This window comes from Megascapheus bottae, chromosome 16 (assembly GCF_031878675.1).
Source record: "Megascapheus bottae isolate mThoBot1 chromosome 16, mThoBot2.hap1, whole genome shotgun sequence".
NCBI lineage: Eukaryota > Metazoa > Chordata > Mammalia > Rodentia > Geomyidae > Megascapheus > Megascapheus bottae.
Genome location: NC_143524.1, coordinates 41019408 through 41038363, shown reverse-complemented (window position 1 = coordinate 41038363; position 18956 = coordinate 41019408). Strand labels below are relative to the sequence as shown.

General features: G+C 46.2%; 3 protein-coding genes across 3 annotated transcripts in view; 2 read left to right on the top strand and 1 right to left on the bottom strand.

Annotated features, from left to right (window-relative positions):
* On the bottom strand, positions 1–4813 carry Arfip2 (ARF interacting protein 2). Its single transcript, XM_090348268.1, has 8 exons — positions 4677–4813; positions 3768–3868; positions 3412–3508; positions 2616–2734; positions 2219–2440; positions 1519–1676; positions 1194–1368; positions 1–767 (listed from the first exon to the last, which is right to left on the bottom strand). The coding sequence occupies exons 2-8, from the start codon at positions 3864–3866 to the stop codon at positions 612–614; spliced, it is 1026 nt and encodes a 341-aa protein (XP_090204394.1). The 5' UTR covers positions 3867–3868; positions 4677–4813; the 3' UTR covers positions 1–611.
* Positions 4814–4966: 153 nt separating this feature from the next.
* Timm10b (translocase of inner mitochondrial membrane 10B) lies at positions 4967–6355 on the top strand. Its single transcript, XM_090348270.1, has 3 exons — positions 4967–5040; positions 5249–5344; positions 5523–6355. Exons 1-3 carry the CDS (start codon positions 5011–5013, stop codon positions 5697–5699), a joined length of 303 nt encoding a protein of 100 aa, XP_090204396.1. The 5' UTR covers positions 4967–5010; the 3' UTR covers positions 5700–6355.
* A 7151-nt stretch (positions 6356–13506) lies between these two features.
* Dnhd1 (dynein heavy chain domain 1) overlaps positions 13507–18956 on the top strand; it is a 57516-nt gene continuing 52066 nt past the window's right edge. The window contains exons 1-6 of the mRNA XM_090348267.1: positions 13507–13698; positions 13842–13915; positions 14170–14977; positions 15577–15747; positions 17979–18182; positions 18269–18379. Of these exons, the coding sequence (XP_090204393.1) occupies positions 13852–13915; positions 14170–14977; positions 15577–15747; positions 17979–18182; positions 18269–18379 (1358 nt within the window). The 5' untranslated portion in view covers positions 13507–13698; positions 13842–13851. The remainder of the gene's footprint in view (positions 13699–13841; positions 13916–14169; positions 14978–15576; positions 15748–17978; positions 18183–18268; positions 18380–18956) is intronic.

Below are 18956 nucleotides of genomic sequence, written 5' to 3'. Positions count from 1 at the left end.
TGCTTTTATGAAAGGTTTATTCCTAGTGCTAGACCCCAGTCTTCCTGGGCTCCAAGCACAATTGGGTGAGTGGGCAAGGGGAGACCCAATCAGATGTAGGGTCAGAAATGGGGCTCCCCTATATCCCCATTCCTTTGATCCCAGTCCCCTTCACTGCAATGGTCACGCACAGAGGAGGGACAAAGAGTATTGGAGGCAACATCATTGGCCCAGGGGAGCGCAAGAAGAGCTGCCATTGGCTAACAAGGTCTTCTGAGACCTTGTCATTGGTCAGGGGGCACACCCCAGGAACTGGGGATGGGCCTGAGGAGTGATGTCATTGGCCAGGGAGTAGTTTTGTCATAGCCTTTGGCTGTGGAGTGAAAGGAAACAAATCTGGGAATGATGCCCAGTGGCCAAGAAGATAAAGGACAGGGCAGCAGCTTCTTCAGAAGAGGTGTGGCCCTCTTTACACCACAGCAGTATGGGCAAAATTGGTGTCAGGCCCCAGCAGAGAAAGGGAGCCCAAGCCAAAAGGTAAATGGCAAGGAATGTCCCATGTCCAAACTCCTCCACCCTGCGGCTGCCCCTCCCAGTGTCCTTCTGTATAGCCAAGTTGGGCTGGGAGCAGCTCACTGCTCCTCTAGCCAGGAAGGCTTCTCAGCTCCTGGAGGCCGCAGCTTGATGTTGAACTGCTGCAAGGTCTGCTCCAGTTGCTTCTGGTTTCCGGCAAAGTAGGCGGACACGGCATTGTGGAAGAGCAGCAGCTGCTTGTGCATCACCTTGATCTGGGGGTCCAGCAGGATAGACTCAGGCACCCTTCTTGAGGGGCTACGAGCATAGTCCAGGGACACTCGGGTTCTGCTCTAATGGTGCTCTTGGGGTGGGAATTGAACTCCACCCCAGGAGTCCAAGAAGAAAGGTCAATATGATAGAAGAAAGAAACCTCACTTGGGTCGCTGGGCCTAGGGTTCTTTTACCCCAGCGGAAGGGCAATTTTTCCCCCATCTATATCCCTGGGACAGTCACAAAATCCCCCAACAGAATAATAATCAGTGATTGGAAGGAGGGTGACCTGAAATGGCTCATGGTTGGAGGCAGAACATATTTTCTAGCCAAACTATATTCCCCACCCAATAATGGGAAGACTCTGAGGGGAAGGTTAGTGTGAGATGGGAGGATGGCCTCAGATCAAGGGGGTTCAGGGTAGGCACCTTGTTTTCTTCCAGAAACTTGAGCTTGATGGCCACATCTCCTCGAAGCTTCTCATACTTGTCCCGATGGGCCTGGAATGTCGCCTGGGCACTCTCAAGTCGACCACGTGTCCCTGCATCTCGGGGACCGAGACTCAGCTCCTCTAAGTCTGTTCGGTAGGCATCATATTCCAGCCTGGAAAGGGGGTGATAAAGGCTGGTCTCTACTCCTTTGTTCTTACACATATTTCCCTTTCTTTGTTGAATCATTATTCCCCCCTGGATGCCCAGACTTCCAACCATGCCAACCAACTTCCCAAATCTTGGGCCCTGCCAGTGCTCACACCTGGCAGCTTCATACTGTTTTACAGTCATGAGTGTGTCTTCCATGGTCTTGGTGACTAATGTGTTGATGCTAGAGACAAAGAAGTTCACAGCCCCCAGCAGTGTCTCCCCATTCTTGCACAGCAACTTCTGTGTCTCTGCATTGTAGCCAAATTCTTCCTGAGGGCAGAGGGAGGGACAGGCCATGAGTAACAGTCCCTACCTAGGTAGAGCTGTCCAGTTCTTCATTTCATCTCTTCCCAAAGAGGGATAATAGCCACCAGAACAACAACCAAGGACTGTCTCTAGCAAGGCTCTCATTGTCAGAAAGTTAGTCGGGCCATCCTGGGGTAGGAATGTGGGGGGAAGGGATTCTTGGAGAAGTTTACAAGACAGGAACAGGGAAAGCTAGTGCAGCAGGCAGGGAAGGAGCTCTGATTAGGCTGAGCACCAAAGGCAAATTCTTGATGATGTAGAGAAGGGTTATTTGTGAAGCACCTAGTGTGCTACCTCCCCCACCCATGCCCCCTCCAACTTCTGGACCTCTGTACAAACCCTTAGGCTGCCTCCACAGGTGAGTGCTGCTGGGGGCAGGGCTGGGCCCACCCTGGAGGGGTTCTCCCTGAGGGCTGCAGGAGGGAGGGAGGGAGGGAGGCTGAGGAGTGACTGCTGGGAAGGGCTGGGGCCCAGTCCCCCCACCCTCTTTGTTCTGGCTGAGGCACCTGAAGCTCTGGGGACTTCTGGCTGAGGTCAGCAAAGGCATCACCTAGTGCATGCTGGGTCTGCAGCAGGCTGTAGAGGTGGGCTGTCAGTGCCCGGCCCAGCTGCAGGACACTTTCATACTTGCGCTTCGTCTCACGCAGCAACTCAATCTGCAACTCTAGCTCCAGGTCCACAGTTCGGGAACCTCGGCCAAATCGCTCTGATAACAGCTGTTTCGTGCACTGATTGGGAAGTGGGAGGGGAAAAAGTCTGAGACCCCAGGCCATGCCACCCTTCCAAAAGGTAACCAGCTACTACAGCACCTCCTATATCCTAGTCTGAGGAATTTTAGGATCTAGGGAGGAAAGTATCTTTTTCCCTAGGTTTGGGAAAAGAGAGAAGTGCTTGAATCCTCACCTTGTATGTGTTGATGCCCCATTTCTTGACGATGTCAAACTTCTCTCCAGCGATGCCCCGAGCCACCTCATCTCCAGGGCCAGCAGGAGTGGTACTGTGAGATGGATGGCGGCCAGACCCTAAAGGACCAAGTTCTCTGACACCAGCCTCTCTCAGACACAAGCAGACACTTCTGTGGCCCTGCTTATATTTCCCTCCCAGTACATAAAATGGACCTCACTGAAGAAGCAGCTAAAGAGACTAGATTTTCCTATGCAATGGGGGAACTAGAAGCCTATACCTTGAGAAACAAACCCCATGCCAAAATGTATCTGGTATCCCTAGGGTGGAGTAGGGGTGTTGCTGGTATGCACAGCCAGAGAAAATATAATGACTGTAGGCAAGGAGGGGTCAAGGATGATGAGTCTAACAGGAAACTTGGTCAACACGTCCACATAGAATCCTAGGGTGAAATTCTCTCTAGTTTCTCTAGAGAGAAAAGTAAAATTCCAAGAAGCTTCATGAAGTTCCAAATCAGCCTCATGTTCCAGAGCTAGGGTATTCCTTTGCAGCAGAGATCTTACATAGGCTCGAGTGGCAGTAAGAGGACTACTCAGGGACTACATGCCAGTGGGAAGCAAATGGATAATACTTGGAGCTGGCCTGCGGCTGAAGAATCCAAGGGGTTCAAATGCACAGAAGTTCCCAAGATCTTCAGACTATATTACAGAAACTTTCTAGACATGTCCATCCTATGCTCCTCCAAACCAATCCAGCCCCATTCCCCTTCACACTTTCTGCCTCTGATCATTCATACCTGTGGGGATGAGTCCATCACCAGAGCCCCCATAGCCACCAGACACAATGCTGGTTTCATTGAGGTTGGGTCCTGATACCATCACCTGCTGAAGGTCCTATAGGCCAGAGAAGAGGGGGCGCTTCAGGAACATAGGGGCAGCTGAAACATTTTGGGGGTGGGAACAAGCTTAGATTGAAGCATCAAAAAGAGTACACAGGGAAGTCTGCACAGAGTCAAAATATGAAGATTTGTTAAAAAAAAAAAAAATGAAAGGACTTAGGTAAGAGAATGATAGTGGAATGCAAGCGAGAGCCCAGGGTTTGAAAGCTGGGATGGCTAAGTTGACCACACTGAGAAGAATCAAACAGAAGCACCTGCTCCAGCCCGTCATCTTCAGGAAGCTGCCCAGCCTCGCCATTCCCGTGGATGGGGATCTCCATCGTGGCTGCCTTCCCTAGGATCCCGTCTGTCATGGCTAGAGAAGGAATTGGAATCAAGGTCTCCACCCTTTGAGCGCAGCAAAGCCCAACACAGTTCTGGAAACTGGCCAGCGCTCCAGAACGAGGAGGCTTCCCCTGCCCTTTCTGAGGTTTCAGAGTTTGTCCTGGGATTTGAGTTTCCCTGGGGTTCGCCAATCCTACTTCTTTGCTTTGGGTATAAGTGCATTACTTCCCTCCACGGTGTGCAAAATGTATACACACGAGCCCTCCCGTCTCAGGTGTCTTCTCACAACCCCCAACTTCACCTTCAGTCATCTGGTCATTCAAAAGAAATACATGAAGTACGCGTCCAGGCAATGGGAATAAAGCCGTAAACAACAGAGCAAAAAAAGTCTGTGCTCTCTTCCAACTTATCGCCTGCACAGGTGTGTTCACTCCCACCAGGAGTCGAACCCCTGGCCGGGATGCAGGTGCTCCCGAGCTTTATAGGCATGTTCTCCAAATGCTCCACCTTCTCCGGTGCTCCTTTCGCTTTCCTCCGGGTGGTCTCCCTCTCTCCTCCCTCTCATCCTCTTCCCCAGCCCTCGCCACCAGGCCTTAGTTCAATCAATTGGTGTTATGTTGTCGGGGTCTGGTGAAGAGCCTCGCTTTCTCAGGGTCGAGACGACCCCTTCCAGAGTCAGTTATGTCTCCCAGGTGTGTGTTTCCCTGCCCCCCCTCCCCCGCCCCCCCATACACCTGGGCATCAGGTGTGTCCTCATCCTTGCCTAGGGCTTAGGGCGGCTTGCCCTCAGGGCAGGTTCTTGCGTTCCACTTCCCCTCGCTTAAGTAAGTCCCACTCACCTGGGCCGGCCGGGCCGCTCTTCCCCTCAGGGCGCCAGGCCCGGACCGCGCGGGGACCTCAGGTTCCAGTTCCCGTCGCGATCCTAGCAGCAGGTCAGGGATTCGGAGGAAGTGACGCCCTCTCTGGGCAGACGAAGCCGGCCACGTCGCAGATTATAAGGGCGGAAGTGACGTTCGCGGTGGTGGGCAAGGCGATACTGAAGTCCCGCCCTCAAATCCTGGAGGTGGGGAGGAGGGAATGGGGGGAAGGGCGGGGAGAGAGTGCGGTGACAGTTTACTTCCGGGGCGGGACCTAGATGTATCGGAAGTGACGCCGCCGCGCGTCCTCAGCGCGATGGATCAGCAGCAACAGCAACTGAGAAACGTGAGTGAGAGTTCAAACTTGTGCGGGGCTAGACGTCGCGTTCGCGGCCAGTCCCGCGTCTCAGGGGACAGAGGTCGAAGTCCGCAGAACCAGGCATCCGAGGGCTGGGAAGATGGGCTGTGGGATGCGGTGCTGGGGAAGCCCGGCGGCGGCGCCTTGCGTGGAGCGCGGGGCCCTTCTAGCTCTTTCTGGTCTCCTTCTCTCCCAGTTGCGAGACTTCCTGTTGGTCTACAATCGGATGACCGAGCTCTGCTTCCAGCGCTGTGTGCCCAGCCTACACCACCGAGCCCTGGACGCCGAGGAGGTGGGGAACTGTGAGGGAGCGTTACCTTCCATCCTCACCTAACGGCGGAGTACTTTTCTCCTCCCCGCCAATCCCCGTCCTCTGACCCCAGGATCTCACCCTAGACTGGGGCTGGAACGAGGCGCCGGGCTTAGAGCGGACCCCTTTGGCCTCCACTTCCATTCTGTCTCCCTTCCAGGAGGCCTGTCTGCACAGCTGTGCCGGGAAGCTCATCCATTCCAACCACCGCCTCATGGCCGCTTACGTGCAGCTTATGCCTGCCCTGGTACAGCGCCGCATCGCAGACTACGAGGCTGCCTCGGCTGCGCCAGGCGTTACCGAAGAACAGCCCCGTGCCTCGCCGGCAGGCAGCTAGCCATCCAGTCTCCCGAGGGGAGGTGCAAGATGGACCCTCAAACCGAAGGACCCAGCGGGACCTTGGGCTTGGTTGAAGTTTGTACAGAGAGATTGAGGCCGTTACCTGAAAGCGGTACCGTGGTTGTTCCTTAACCTGGAGCCAATAACCCGCTCTTACACTATTTTGTTTATATTCTGGGCATGGAACCTTTTTTTTTTTTTAATTGTTCCTTGGTTTGTTCTGTCATTGAGTGCATGTCAGCAGACTTCAAGCCCTGACAGAAGTTGCTGTAGAGAAGACAGACTGCCCATGAGGCTAACTTCAGAAGCAAAATATGCATTGCTTTCCCCCCCACACTTAGATTGTTTTATAAGAAATAATTGTACTGGATCATGGGGGGTGGGTACCCACTGAGCTTTTAGACATCACTTTTAAGAAGTCATTGACCACAGAGACGAAACTCGTAAAGTTTCAAGAGTTGTCCAATAATTTTAGCCTTCTGTTTGGATTGTTACTGTCTTCAGATTTCTTATCTCCATGGAATTAGCAGTAAATCCTTTAAGCAAAAAAGGATATTGTGTTTTTTGTTTTTTTTCTTAAGGGGCAATCAAGAAGGGAAAAACCACGATGCAGTCAAACTTGACGAAGAAGTAGATGGTGGTAGTTATAAAGGGGGAATGAACTATGTAAAAAAGTATAATATGTGTCACCTTGTTAATGCTACCTTAATATTTTGTTCTCTTTTTTTTGCCAGTCCTGAAGCTTGAACTCAGGGCCTGGGCACTGCCCTTGGACACTTTTGCTCAAGGTAGCTCTGTGTCACTTGAGCCACAGTGCCATCTCTAGCTTTTTCTGTGTATGTGGAACCGGGGAATCTAACCCAGGGTGTCCTAGGTGAGCATTCTACCACTAGGCTATGCTCCCGTCCCATTTTACTGCTTTCCTAAAATCTTATTCCACCTTTCTACGCTCTGTTCAACAATGTTCTCACAGTATGTGCTCTATGGATTTTTTTTTTTTTTTTTTTTTGGTCAATCATGGGGCTTGAACTCTGGGTCTGGGCACTGTTCCTGAGCTCTTTAGCTCAAGACTACCCCCGCTACTCCTTAAGCCACAGCACCACTTCTAGTTTTCTAGTAGTTAATTGGAGATAAGACCATCATGGACTTTAGTGCCAGGGCTGGTTTTGAACCTCAATCCTCAGAGCTCAGCCTGAGGAGCTAAGATTACAGGGGTGAGTCACTGGGCCTAGCTACTGTGGATTTTTTTTTTTTTTTTGGCCAGTTATGGGGCTTGAACTCAGGGCCTGTGCACTATCCTTGGACTTTTCTCAAGGCTCTACCCTTGAGCCACAGCACCACTTTCAATTTTTTCTATGTATGTGGTCCTGAGGAATCAAACCCCGGTCTTTGTGCATGCTAAGCAAGCACTCTACCACTAGGCCAAACTCCTGGCCCTGGATTTTTTTTTTTTTATTAGCATACATTAGTTGTGTAAGGAGAGATTCCACTGTACCCCATCAACTTTACTCTGTCATTATGTTTCCCTTCTAGCCTCTCCATTGTTTTTTCTTTATTGTCCTCATTTTTATGTCTATTCAGCATTCTGAATAACATATGCTCCTCATATTCTAGCTACCTTTGACCTCTGTTGTATTGTTTTCTTTTCCTCCATGCAAGCTGCTAGAAAAAACATGAATGCCACCAAATATTTGCAATCTTCAATCTCAACCAAGTCTTCATTTCACTAAACCCCCTTTAGAAATCTCTGATCTGGGCCTGGAAATGTGTTTTAGTGGTAAAGTGCCTAGTATGCATGAAGCCCTGGGTTCAATTCCTTAGTACAACATACACAGAAAAAGCCAGGAGTGGTGCTGTGAAAAAAGAAGTTCCTTGTCCATTCCTTCCCCAAATCACCATGACAGTTATTTTACTCTTACTTCTGTCCTCAAGTATCCTTATCAGGTAATGTTTCATTTTTTACAGAGGAATTATATGTGGACATTGTCTTCAATAATAACTTCCAGCCATTCACAAAGCAGATGTTCTGCTTACAGATCAGAAAGCTTAAATTCTCAGGTAGACTCTTTATTAAGATGTAGATCTGAGCCTCCAGGCCTGGTGGTATATGTCTGTAATCCTAGCTCATTTTTTACAATTAGCTTTTGAGAAAAGGGCTCATGTGTTCTGCTATCTCTTGAATAGAAAGGAAATACAATAGGAATGGAACATTGTTAATGAGAAATTTTCTTGTAACGTAGCTTTATGTCTACTCAGTATAACTATAAATGCAAGTAAAACAATTTGTGAACATCCTAACTCCCAGAGATAGGACATTAAAAACCGGAATATCGGGGTCGGGAGTTTGGCCTAATGGTAGAGTGCTTGCCTATCATGCACAAAGACCTGGGTTTGATTCCTCAATACCACATACATAGAAAAAAGCTGGAAGTGGTTCTGTGGCTCAAGTGGTAGAGCTCTCTAGCTTTGAGAAAGCCCAAGGACAGTGCTCAGGTGCTGTTGGTCTTCCTTAGATCTTGCCATAAAGTGGCAGCCATTGCCATAGTGAACAATGGCATAATCCTTCAAGTACAACACAGACATAGCCTCCCTACCTCCTTACCATCCTTCCAGTGCTAGAGATTGAACAAAGGATTTTGTACATATTAGACAAGCACCCGGATATGACCACTTAGACACATCCTTGGATCAGAAATAAAGGAATAAACTTTGACCAGCTTGCTCACATTAGCATAAGCATATTTGAGAGTGAGAGAGGGAAGTGGTGTTCCTGTTACTAGCTTCAGAACTTCACTTCCTGCTCTTTGACATCATTTTTTTTTTGCAGCTGTTCATCCATGTAACTCTCATTATTTGTTTTACTACCATTAATTACTGCTCCCTTGTTAGTTTCTTCTGAATAGCTATTTCTTGGTATATTGAGTTTGTAAACTTCATGTTTAGACACTCACAGCGTTTAGGTCTGTTAAGTTCCCTTGATTAGGGCAGAGTGGTAGAGTGCTTGCCTAGCATGCACAAAGACCCAGGTTTGATTCCTTGGTACCACATACGCAGAAAAAGCCAGAAGTGGCGCTATGGCTCAAGTGATAGAGCGCTAGCCTTGAGAAAGCCCAAGGACAGTGCCCAGGCCCTGAATTCAAGCCCCAGGACTGGCAAAAACAAGTTCCCTTGACTCAATCTAAGGAATGTTTTCTTTCATAGCCACCCAACAACTACAAATTTAAAAAAGAAAAGAAAAGAAAAACACCTAAACCCACTATTACTTGCACCTTAACTCCTGCTTTGCTTATTGGGCTGATATTTTCCTGTCATTCTTTGACATCACTTCACAACAACATTCATTCTCTCCAGTTATTCTGTCCATTAGAACTTTTCTTGACAGCTTGAACTCTATTTTCTTGCAATAAGCTGTGTTTTCCTGGTTATTTTTAAAATCTCTTTTTGGACCCTTAAATAAAAGACATTTGTGCCTGCCTTTAGATAACTAAACATTACCCAAACTACCATTGAGTAGATTATACACTATGGTTGCCAAATTCTGATACCTCAGCTCTTACAATCTAGGTTTATTTCACAGTTTGTAATTACAAGGACAGAGTTCAAACATAATAATTGGCAAATTAGATGGGCTCAATAGTGCAGTTTAAGCAAGAGAAAGACCTTTTATCAGAAGATACAAGTGAACTGGTAATTTGAATTAACTGCAAATAAGTTATAGAGGTTTGTTTTGTTTTTCCAACAAGATCTTAGTTATGACTCCCCAGGTTCTCAAGTCATCCTCCCACACTCAACTCCCAAGTGCTAGGAATTATAAGCATGTCCAAATACTTTTAACTCTTTCCTGTCTACCTCTATTAATACCAAAAGCAGCAGTCTTTTACTAGCTTTTTTGGTTGGTTGGTTGGTTTGGGGCAGTACTAGAGTTTGAAATCAGGGCCTCACACTTTCTAGGCAAGCTCTTACTACCATGATTCTAGCCCTTTTTATCTTCAGTTTGGACTGCTTTGAATGTATTGGGATTTAGCTTAGCTACTTTTAACTGATGTGCTGACTACATAATCCTCTGAGATCCAGTCTACTTGGCAGCTTTCTGATGCTTCTGTCTGGGACATAAGCCTTATCATTGTAACCAATGTGGAGCTTCCTTCATTATATAACCACTCCAAAGAATGATACAGGGATTAGTAGGGAAGGGGCATGGCTCCCTAGCAACAACAAACTGGAAGTTATTTATCAGAAAGGTGGCCTGTGGCCAGGTCTTGTTACAGGCGAGGCTGGGAAATAGCACTTTAATTCTAGCCATTTTCCCATTTGAAGATGGGGGGGAGTGGGGGGGAGGGAAGGCTGTTCCTAAGTAAACAGAGTTACCTATCAATTCCACTTCCACACTAGCCAAAATGAAGTAAAATATAAATAATGTACTTGCTTCACATGGGTGGCTTTTGTCTATAATCCTAACTTAGCTATTTGGAAGGCTGAGATCAGTAAGCTCATAGCTCCAAGCCAGTCTAAGCATAGACTTGATCTCAATAGAAGAAACAGAGCTACATGTAGCTACAACACCTGACATCCTAGCTACAACAGAAAGTAAATAATAGGATTGTGCTCCAGGTACATGTCTGGGTAAGAAAGGAGACTCTATCAAAACTAACCAGTGTATGTAGCCAGTCACTGATAACTCATGCTTGCAATCTTGGCTACTTAAGAGGCTGATTTGAGTATCCTTTCCTGCACAGCCCAAGCAGTAAAGTCCATGAGACTCTTCTTTCCAATTAACCACACACACACACACACACACACAATCTGGGGGTGGAACTGTGACTGAAATAGTAGAGTGCTAGCCTTGAGCAAAAAGCTCGGGAACTGTGCCCTGGCCATGAGTTCAAGTTTAATGGTACATCATTTACTTAACTGGTGCTCATCTACTTAATAGTATCTATGACTTTTAGACTCCTTAGCATCACAAAAGGCTTTTTCTGGTCAGGTCCTATGGTATTCAGTTATTGATTCTCTTACCTTTGGTTGTAAATATGATCATTTTATCTGCAGTGCTTGAGTACATCATGCTAATCCTGAACTCTGAATTCTGCCTAATTCACACACACACACCCACACACACCCCACTAATACTGAGTTAGGTTAAGCTCTGCTGATAAAGGAGTGTGGATGAGATATAGCAGCTCTTCTCTGGGAACTTAATGTGACATGAAAAAGATACTATAGGAAAAGTAGTCACCAGTTGTAAATGTCATCGAGAAATGTGTATTGTAATGGAAACATACCACAGTAAAATTCACCTTCTTTGTGGGATAGAGAGCTTCTCCAAGAAAGTGATTTTGAAACTGATATCCAAAGAGCGAGTTCAAATTAATTGCACAAAGCAGAAGTCCTTCCTTTCATATATTACGACTGTTTTCCTCTCTTCTTTCTCCCATTAGCATAGGCATTAACTATTTCATTGTTATGTTTCCATGTATATATACAATGTATTGCCTGCTATCCCTGTCCTTTACCCTCCCCTCTTTCTAACACAATTACAGCAAGTTTCATTATTCTATGTTCATACTTGTCACAATTGTTTTTTGACCATATTCGTTCTCTTTGACCCTATTCAGCTCTCATTAGTTCCTAACCCCCCCTCCAAAAAAAAGTGTCTATTTATCACCTTTTCTCTTGGGCATACTCTGATGATTCTATTTAAAATTATAACTTTGAATGCTGAGGCAGAAGAATCACAAGTTCAAGGCCAGTTTGGCTACACAGACAAAAACAAAGCAAAAGCCCAAACCTAGGAATTCATGTTCCTTGACTCCTCCTCCAACTTCTTATCCTGTTCCTTCACACAAGTTGTGTATGTTATTCATTGTTTGTTGTTTATTACCCGTTTTCCCACTAAAGTGTAAGTTCCATAAATGAGGACTTTTTTTATCACCATTGTTTTTTACACTGGTGTACCCAGACACCCAAAACAGTCCCTGATGTAGTTGATACTTAATATTTGTTTGAATGAATGGATGCCAGAGGGAAGGGGTCACAGAGCAAAGGTATATAGCAAAGGTATATAGAAACAAGGACCTCTCACTCCCACAACCACAAAGAACTGAGTCTTGCTGTCAAAACGAATACACTTGGAAGTGGATCCCTCCCCAAGTGCCTCCAGGTCAGCCCAGTCAATACTCTATTACACCCTAGACATCTAAGTTATAGACCTGCAAAAGCCTACGACGGTTTGGCTTTTTAAAAATTAATTATTTTTTATTTTATTGCTGGGGTGATGTACATAGGGGTTACGGTTACATTCATCTAGTAGTGGGTATGTTAATTTACTTATTGAACATTGTTACCCCTTCCCCTGTTTTTCTTCTGCTTTCCCTCCCCCCACCCCTCCCACTCATCTTGCTTTTCCCTTCCCTTCTCTTTTTCTTTTCTTTTTTTAAATTGTATTTTATTGTCAGGACAATGTATAAAGGGGTTACAGTGACATACATCAAGTAGTGGGTACATTACTTCTTGAACCTTGATACCCCTTCTCATGTTTCTGTCACCCTTTCCCTCCCCCTTCCCATCCCAGTCATCTTGTTTTCCCCCTTCCCTATTTCAAATAAACAAATAAAGAGTTTGGCTTTTAAGCTTCTTACTTCCTGATAATCGGTTACAAAGCTACATAACTATGTATAGTTTAAAATTCTCCAGGAAAACAAACAAACAAACAAAAAGGCAGACACATAGGCTAAGAAAACTATCTTATTAGCTGGAGAAGCAGAAGGCTGGCTGTATAACTCAGTGATGGTGTCAAATCATGATCATCAAGAGGAGCTCCAATTTGCCTCTTAGTTCTAGCCATGAAATAGATTGGCTGTGACTCTTCCACATTGGTAAAGGTGATATTTAACTCAGTCTGTCAGAGAAAGTGAGGTAGAGAGAGGGAGAGGGGGACTGGAGGAGGGAGAGAGGGAGAAGAGAGCTTTTACTTGAACAAGTGAAAATGGCTGGTCATATCCTGGAAGAACAGGTTTCTTTTGTGGGGAAAAAAAAGATTGTTTAGTTTGGGATATTTTAAGGTTTTTGTTTTTTGTTTTGTTTTTGCCAGTCCTGGGGCTTGTACTCAAAGCCTGAGCACTGTCCTTGGCTTTGTACCACTTGAGCCACAACACCACTTCCAGCTTTTTCCTATATGCCTACCACATACATACCACATACCTGAGTGCATATTAGGCAAGTACCCTACCACTAGGCCAAACTCCTGGTGTTAAAGTTTGAAATGCTTAATCAGATATCCAATTGGAGACATTAAGTAGTTGGATGTACAAGTTTGAATTTCAGATTTGAGATTTGAGATGGAGAATGTGTCTTTTACAAGGCTTTTGTCTTACACGGGTTTCCTTGGGGAGTTGGGGGAGTGGTTTGCAGCGGGAGGCAGGTCCCAAAGTCATACATTGTTGGGACCTGCACCACTTTAGATATTCAGTAACTGGATAAACAAGACACACACCCTCAGGACCTGCCAGTGCTTCTAAGGAATCGAGTTGTTCATTCTCATAACCAGCAGGTTCCTCTGACCCGCCCTCCCCACCCCACCCCCACACCCCTGGGTTGAAGAGCAGTAGTTTTCAGGTTTTCTTTGGGTCCCTCCCCATCAGGTTTGTTCCCTGCTTCTAGGCCCCGCCCACGTTCCCCTCCTCCTCTTGGCCAGGCTCTGGCCTTCCTAGCCCTGGGTAACGGTTCTAACAGCTAGGGGGCTGGGGGACGCTGGGGGTCCTGGCTCAGGATCCGTTCAGAATCCGCTTGCCTGGGTTTTCCAGGAGCAGCACTACAGCCCCTACCTTCTTCTGGAACCCACCTCCTCCCGCCCCCACCTTCCTCTCCCACCCCACTCCTTTGTTTTTTCTTTCTCTAGGCCTCCCCATCCTCTCCTGGGCTTTCCGTTCTCAGGATCTTCCCAACCTAGGAACAAAGGTGTCAGGGGGCCGGAGCCTTGCTGTCTCTGAGTCTTCCAGGTGATTGCCAGCTTCCACTCTGTTTCAGTGCGCCTCTCTCCAAAGGATGGCACCGTGTGGGCCAACCTCTCGGTGTGGGTGGCTGTGATGAAAGGGAGCCTATGCGGGGGACCCAAACCTAAGTTCATTCATTCCTTCCACAGAAGCTGCCCAATGAAGCCTCATGAGCAGACCCATCACTCTCCCCTTCCCTTCACTCCCACAGCGCTTAAGCCAGGTGAGGGACGCTGCTGGGTAGGAAGGAACTCTTACATCAGGCAGAGCTCCTCCTCCCTCTCATCAGGATTGTTTCTTCCCAGTCTTTGGGGGAGATTGTGAAGGTCTCATCCTCCCCTGATCTGGCCTCTGCCTCACAGCTCCATCCATTTCCCTATTGTCGATTGGTTTTTCCTCCTTTCCCTACCACTCCATTGACCTGGCCCAGAACTTGAGGGCTTCTTTCCTACCTCTATTCTGGACTGGGCCATGCAGGTGAGGACCAGCAGCAGAGAGCTTGGGACTGGCAGTTGAATCCTGAGCTGTGGGCCAGGTCACTTCGACAGCAGTTGAATGTCCATCTCCTTTATCTGGAGAGAGAGAAGAAGGTAAGAGAGTTTCCAGATGGGTCTTCGTCTGATACCCACAAGTCTCGGTTCAGCACTAAACAGCCCCGGGCCACTAAGAAGAAACGGAGGCAGTTCCTGAAGGAAATAGAAACATCTACACTGCTGGAGCTCCTGTATGCTGAAATCAGAGCTCTGTTTTCTGCTGTGCTGCAGGATGGCAGCGCTGCAGCTTGGCGCTACCTGCATGCGGTATTAGGTCTCCTGCCTCCATATCGTGAGCTGCTAGCCAATTGCCTTGACTTGCTGCCCCTCCTGGAGCAGCTTTACTGTTGGGCACCCAGGGTCCTAGTCCAAGTCCAGCTGGACCTCCTGGATGCCATAAACAAAGCCTTTCCACCGGACATGTCTCTGTTATATCGTGCCTCCCATGTTGACTGCTCTCCTCTGAAGAAGAGATTCCATCAGGAGTCTCCTTGCCCTGCCTGCCCTTTCATGCAGGCCCGATGGGGTGGGAAACAAGAAAAGAAGGATTTGGCCACATGGTCACGACCATTGACACTTCCCGAGTTTCAGCACTGCCTGGGCATAGTTGGCGCCCAAGTAGCCCTAGGAGAAACGCATTGGCTGGATGGTCTTAGTCTCCTACCTCTGGCCCTGGCAACAGACATTCCTGTGCAGTATGAAAGCACTGACACGGACTACACAGGCTCCCATTTTGAAAGAAAACAGACAAAGTAAGTGAGTGAGTGGTCCAGACTGGGACTAGGGCCAGGGGAGAAAAAGAAATCAGTTCATGAGTGTCCAGAGGGCCCCTTAGAATGCCTCCACTGTGTCTCCCACCAGTTACCTTGACCCTAAGCTGAGTTGATGTGTGTGAGGCTGATCCTGTGAGGGGTTTTGATTATTATTTTTTTAATAATGAAAAAAACAAAACCAAAAACAGCATCCCAGTGTTAATCCCCATAGGGAAAGGCAGCAATTAAAAATCAAAAGTCCCGCCATCAGGAAATCAAAGTTTCAGGAAATAGCTTGGCTTTCCAAAGTCAGTGTAAAGAATACATTTCTTTGTGGACAGTGTTATCCTTTCCCTCCCTCTCTCCCAGTTTCCCTATAAAGTGTCATCATAACAATTGATCCAGTATGATGATTTGCGTATTAGAAAAGGACAGAGTCTTTACATGTTAGTATGAATCAGTTGGTCCAGGGGCTTTGACAGTGCTGCACAGTGCCCCCTCACCACAAGCACCTGATCTAGCTCCTTTCACAGACTACCACTGGCTGGGCCCATCTCTGGGTATCTGACCTCTCTGCTCTGCCTTTTTTTCCTCTATAGGTCTCAGGTTGACAATGAAATTCCCCCGAAATCCCTCCCGAAGGAGAGTCCTGGCATTCTGCATGAGCTTTCCTTTCCGGGTAGCCAGGTAATGGCCGTCATGAAGACAGAGAAGTCCCTGAGGACCATGCACTTCCTCTACCTCAACGTGGCTCCCAGTCGGCACTTCAAGTAAGAGCCAGAGCCCAGGCCCCTTTTGTGTCTCTTGCTTCCAGACCTCCTCCTGTCTAGTTCCCTCCTTTCTTTCTCCCTGCACCTGTTCCTGTCCCTACTTCTTTCTCCCAGTATCCCTTCTCTGCCTCCTAGTTTCCCTCCATCTCTTCCCAGCAGCTTACTCCTCGACCAGATGCCTGTTGTCATTTGCGGTTACTGCCATTTATTTTCATCATCCTTATTTTTTCTTTTTTTGGTCTTCCCCACACTTCTCTCTTCTTTATATGATTCTAGAATGAAGAAAATGCTTGAGTATAACCTCTAAAGAATATTCAAGGGTGTTTTCTTGTTTGCTTTCCAACTCGAAGGCAAGAATCAGATATTTACATCTTTAGTGTCTTTAGTGTCCGGGAAGCTTTGGTCTTTCAAAAGCATCCAGCTCCTTAGACTGAATCCTTTGGTTTTTGTTAGCTTGTTTGTTTGCTTAACTTCTACTTCCTGGTCTTATTTTATCTCTGGGGCTATCAAAACAAGTCTCTTCCTTCTATATGAGCATAGAGGTTCATTCACTTACTCCAACTAGATCTAGATGTCATCCCTTTTTGAAAGTAGTTTTTGGATGTGTGTATTTGATAACCATTGTAGATATTTGTGGAGGGCAATGTTATAGTTCAGTACTTGTGTACAATGTGATCGCAGTCAGATCACAATAGTTGACACTCTTGTCATCTTACTCATGTATCAATTCCTTGTGGAGAGAGCACTCAAAATCCTCTCTACTAAAAATATTCACTTAACTGTTGTCAACAGTAGTTTTCCTATTGTGTTACAGAGTATGATAACTCTCTCCAACATATGTCCCAGACCCTGAGACCCACCATTGACATGGCCACCTTTCCTCACATGTGAACATCTTAGAAATGGTGATGCATCTTACAAATTGATGGGTTATCATGACGGAAACATTTTTTAACCTTATTCTTTTCATAAAATACTGTTGTACCTGGCAGTCGACTGTGTCTTAATTTTTTTTTGGTCAGTTGTGGGGTTTCCTGGGCACTGTTCCTGAGCTCTTCAGCTCAAGGCTACCTCCCTACCCCTAGGCCCAGGCATTGTCCTGCGTCTTAAATTTTATGGATATATGAACCTGACATACGAACTCAGAAATAAAGTAGGTGCCATTTGCTCCCTGTTTATCCTAGGTTTAAACTTGTTCTTAATATTATTCCTTTGATTTTTCTGGTTTGAAAATCATTCTTCTTTCTCTTCTCCTTACTTTCTTCTGTCTTTTCCCCTACATCACTTTTGCTCTGCCTCAATTTTCTTTTGTCCCTTCTTGAAATATGTGCAAACCTCTTTGGTTCTTTTTGTTGTTGTTGTTTTGCAACAAGCCCTGGACTTAAGCTCACGGCCTGAGCACTGTCTATCCTTGGACTTTTCTCAAGGTTAGAGCTCTATGACTTTAGCCAAATCGCCACTTACTACTTTTTCTATGTATATGGTATTGAGGAATTGAACCCAGGTCTTTGTGCATACTAGGCAAGCACTCTACCACTAGGTCATGCTCCTGGCCTCTTTGATTCATTCTTGATCAGATCTTCTTTGCTTGATGTTGTTAAATATATTCCTAAATATTTTTTTATTTTGCCAGTCCTGAGCTTGAACTCAGAGCCTGAACACTGTCCTTGGACTTTCTCAAGGCTAGAGCTCTACCACTTGAGCCTCAGCACCACTTCCTGCTTTTTTTTCTATGTATGTGGTAACAAGGAATCAAACCAGGGTCTTCATGCATGCTAGGAAAGTACTCTACCACTAAGCCAAACTCCCAGCCCCCCCTAAATATTTTTGTGATCCTATTTTAAATAGAATTTAAGTATTTTTTTAAAAATTGTATAGATTCTCTTAAAAATTATATAATTATAAACTTAAGTTTATTATTCAAGGTGAGGAGTCACATTGTGAAGTTGCCACATATGCATATAATGCACTGTGTATTCCTATGTTCTATTGCTCTTTCTTATTCCCACAGCCTCCCTTTATTTAAAAAAAAAAACAACTTCCTGAAAATTTTATTTTGTGTTGGCACTGGAGTAACTAGGATTACAGCACAGCGACTCAAGTAAATATTTTTAGTCTAGATTTCAGTCTAGATTCCGCATGTGTGACACCACACTGCATTTGTCTTGGTGAGTTTGACTTATCTAGCTTACTGATTAAAGCTGTCTTTCAATTTGTTTGTGTTTGTAAAGGCCTTATGACCTGATAGTGGTGCCACAAAACCAGGTGAACCCTGAGCACTACATCTTCTCTCCCTTTGGGGTGCTGTATGTACATCCGCTGGACGGCTGTGAGGTCATGACGCTGGGTACGTGGCACCGTCACTCTGTTCTCTGGTATCTGCTGCAGTTCATTCCGTTCTTTAAGTATTGCCTCTTGCGCAAGGCCTTTACGTGGTAGGTAGGTGTTGCTGGGAATGGGATTGGGCTACAAGATGCTTGGTGGCCGCAGCTTTTTTTTGTTGCTGACCTCTAATTTGTAGTTGGAAGAAGAACGTGAAGTTGCTCGCACTGCACCAGCTCCAGACTTTCCTAGGAACTCAGCTGCTCCTCGCCGTGCCCCACTTTGGAGCTGGGTTACTCCATATTAGCAGGTAAGTTACTAAAGATTCACCTTGAACCAGGCATCAGGTGCTTCAGTCTGTGATCCTAGCTCTTCAGGAGGCTGAGATCTGAGAATCATGGTTTGAAGCCAGTCCAGGCAGGAAGGTCTATGAGATAGTTATTTCTAACCTCCAAAAAGCCAGAGTTGGAGTCATAACTCAAGGGATAGAGCATCAGCCAGAGGGATAAAGCCAAACCAGAGCTCAACAGCCCTGAGTTCAAGTCCCAATATCAAGACAAAAATAGTAAACAAAACATAACTTCAATAGATGTTTTTTCTTTTGCTAGTCCTGGGGCTTGAACTCAGGGCTTGCGCACTGTTCTTGAGTTTCTTTTGCTCCGGGTTAGCACTCTACCATTTGAGCCACAGCACCACTTCCGGCTTTTTCTATGTACGTCATACCAAGGAATTGAACCCAGGGCTTAGTGCATGCCAGGCAAGCACTCTACCACTAGGCCATGTACCCAGTCTGTAGTTATATAATCTTAACCATTTTTCCCACAAATTTTATATGTCCTGAATATATGTGTATATAGTTACATGCTTTTCTACATCAGCTTTCCCAA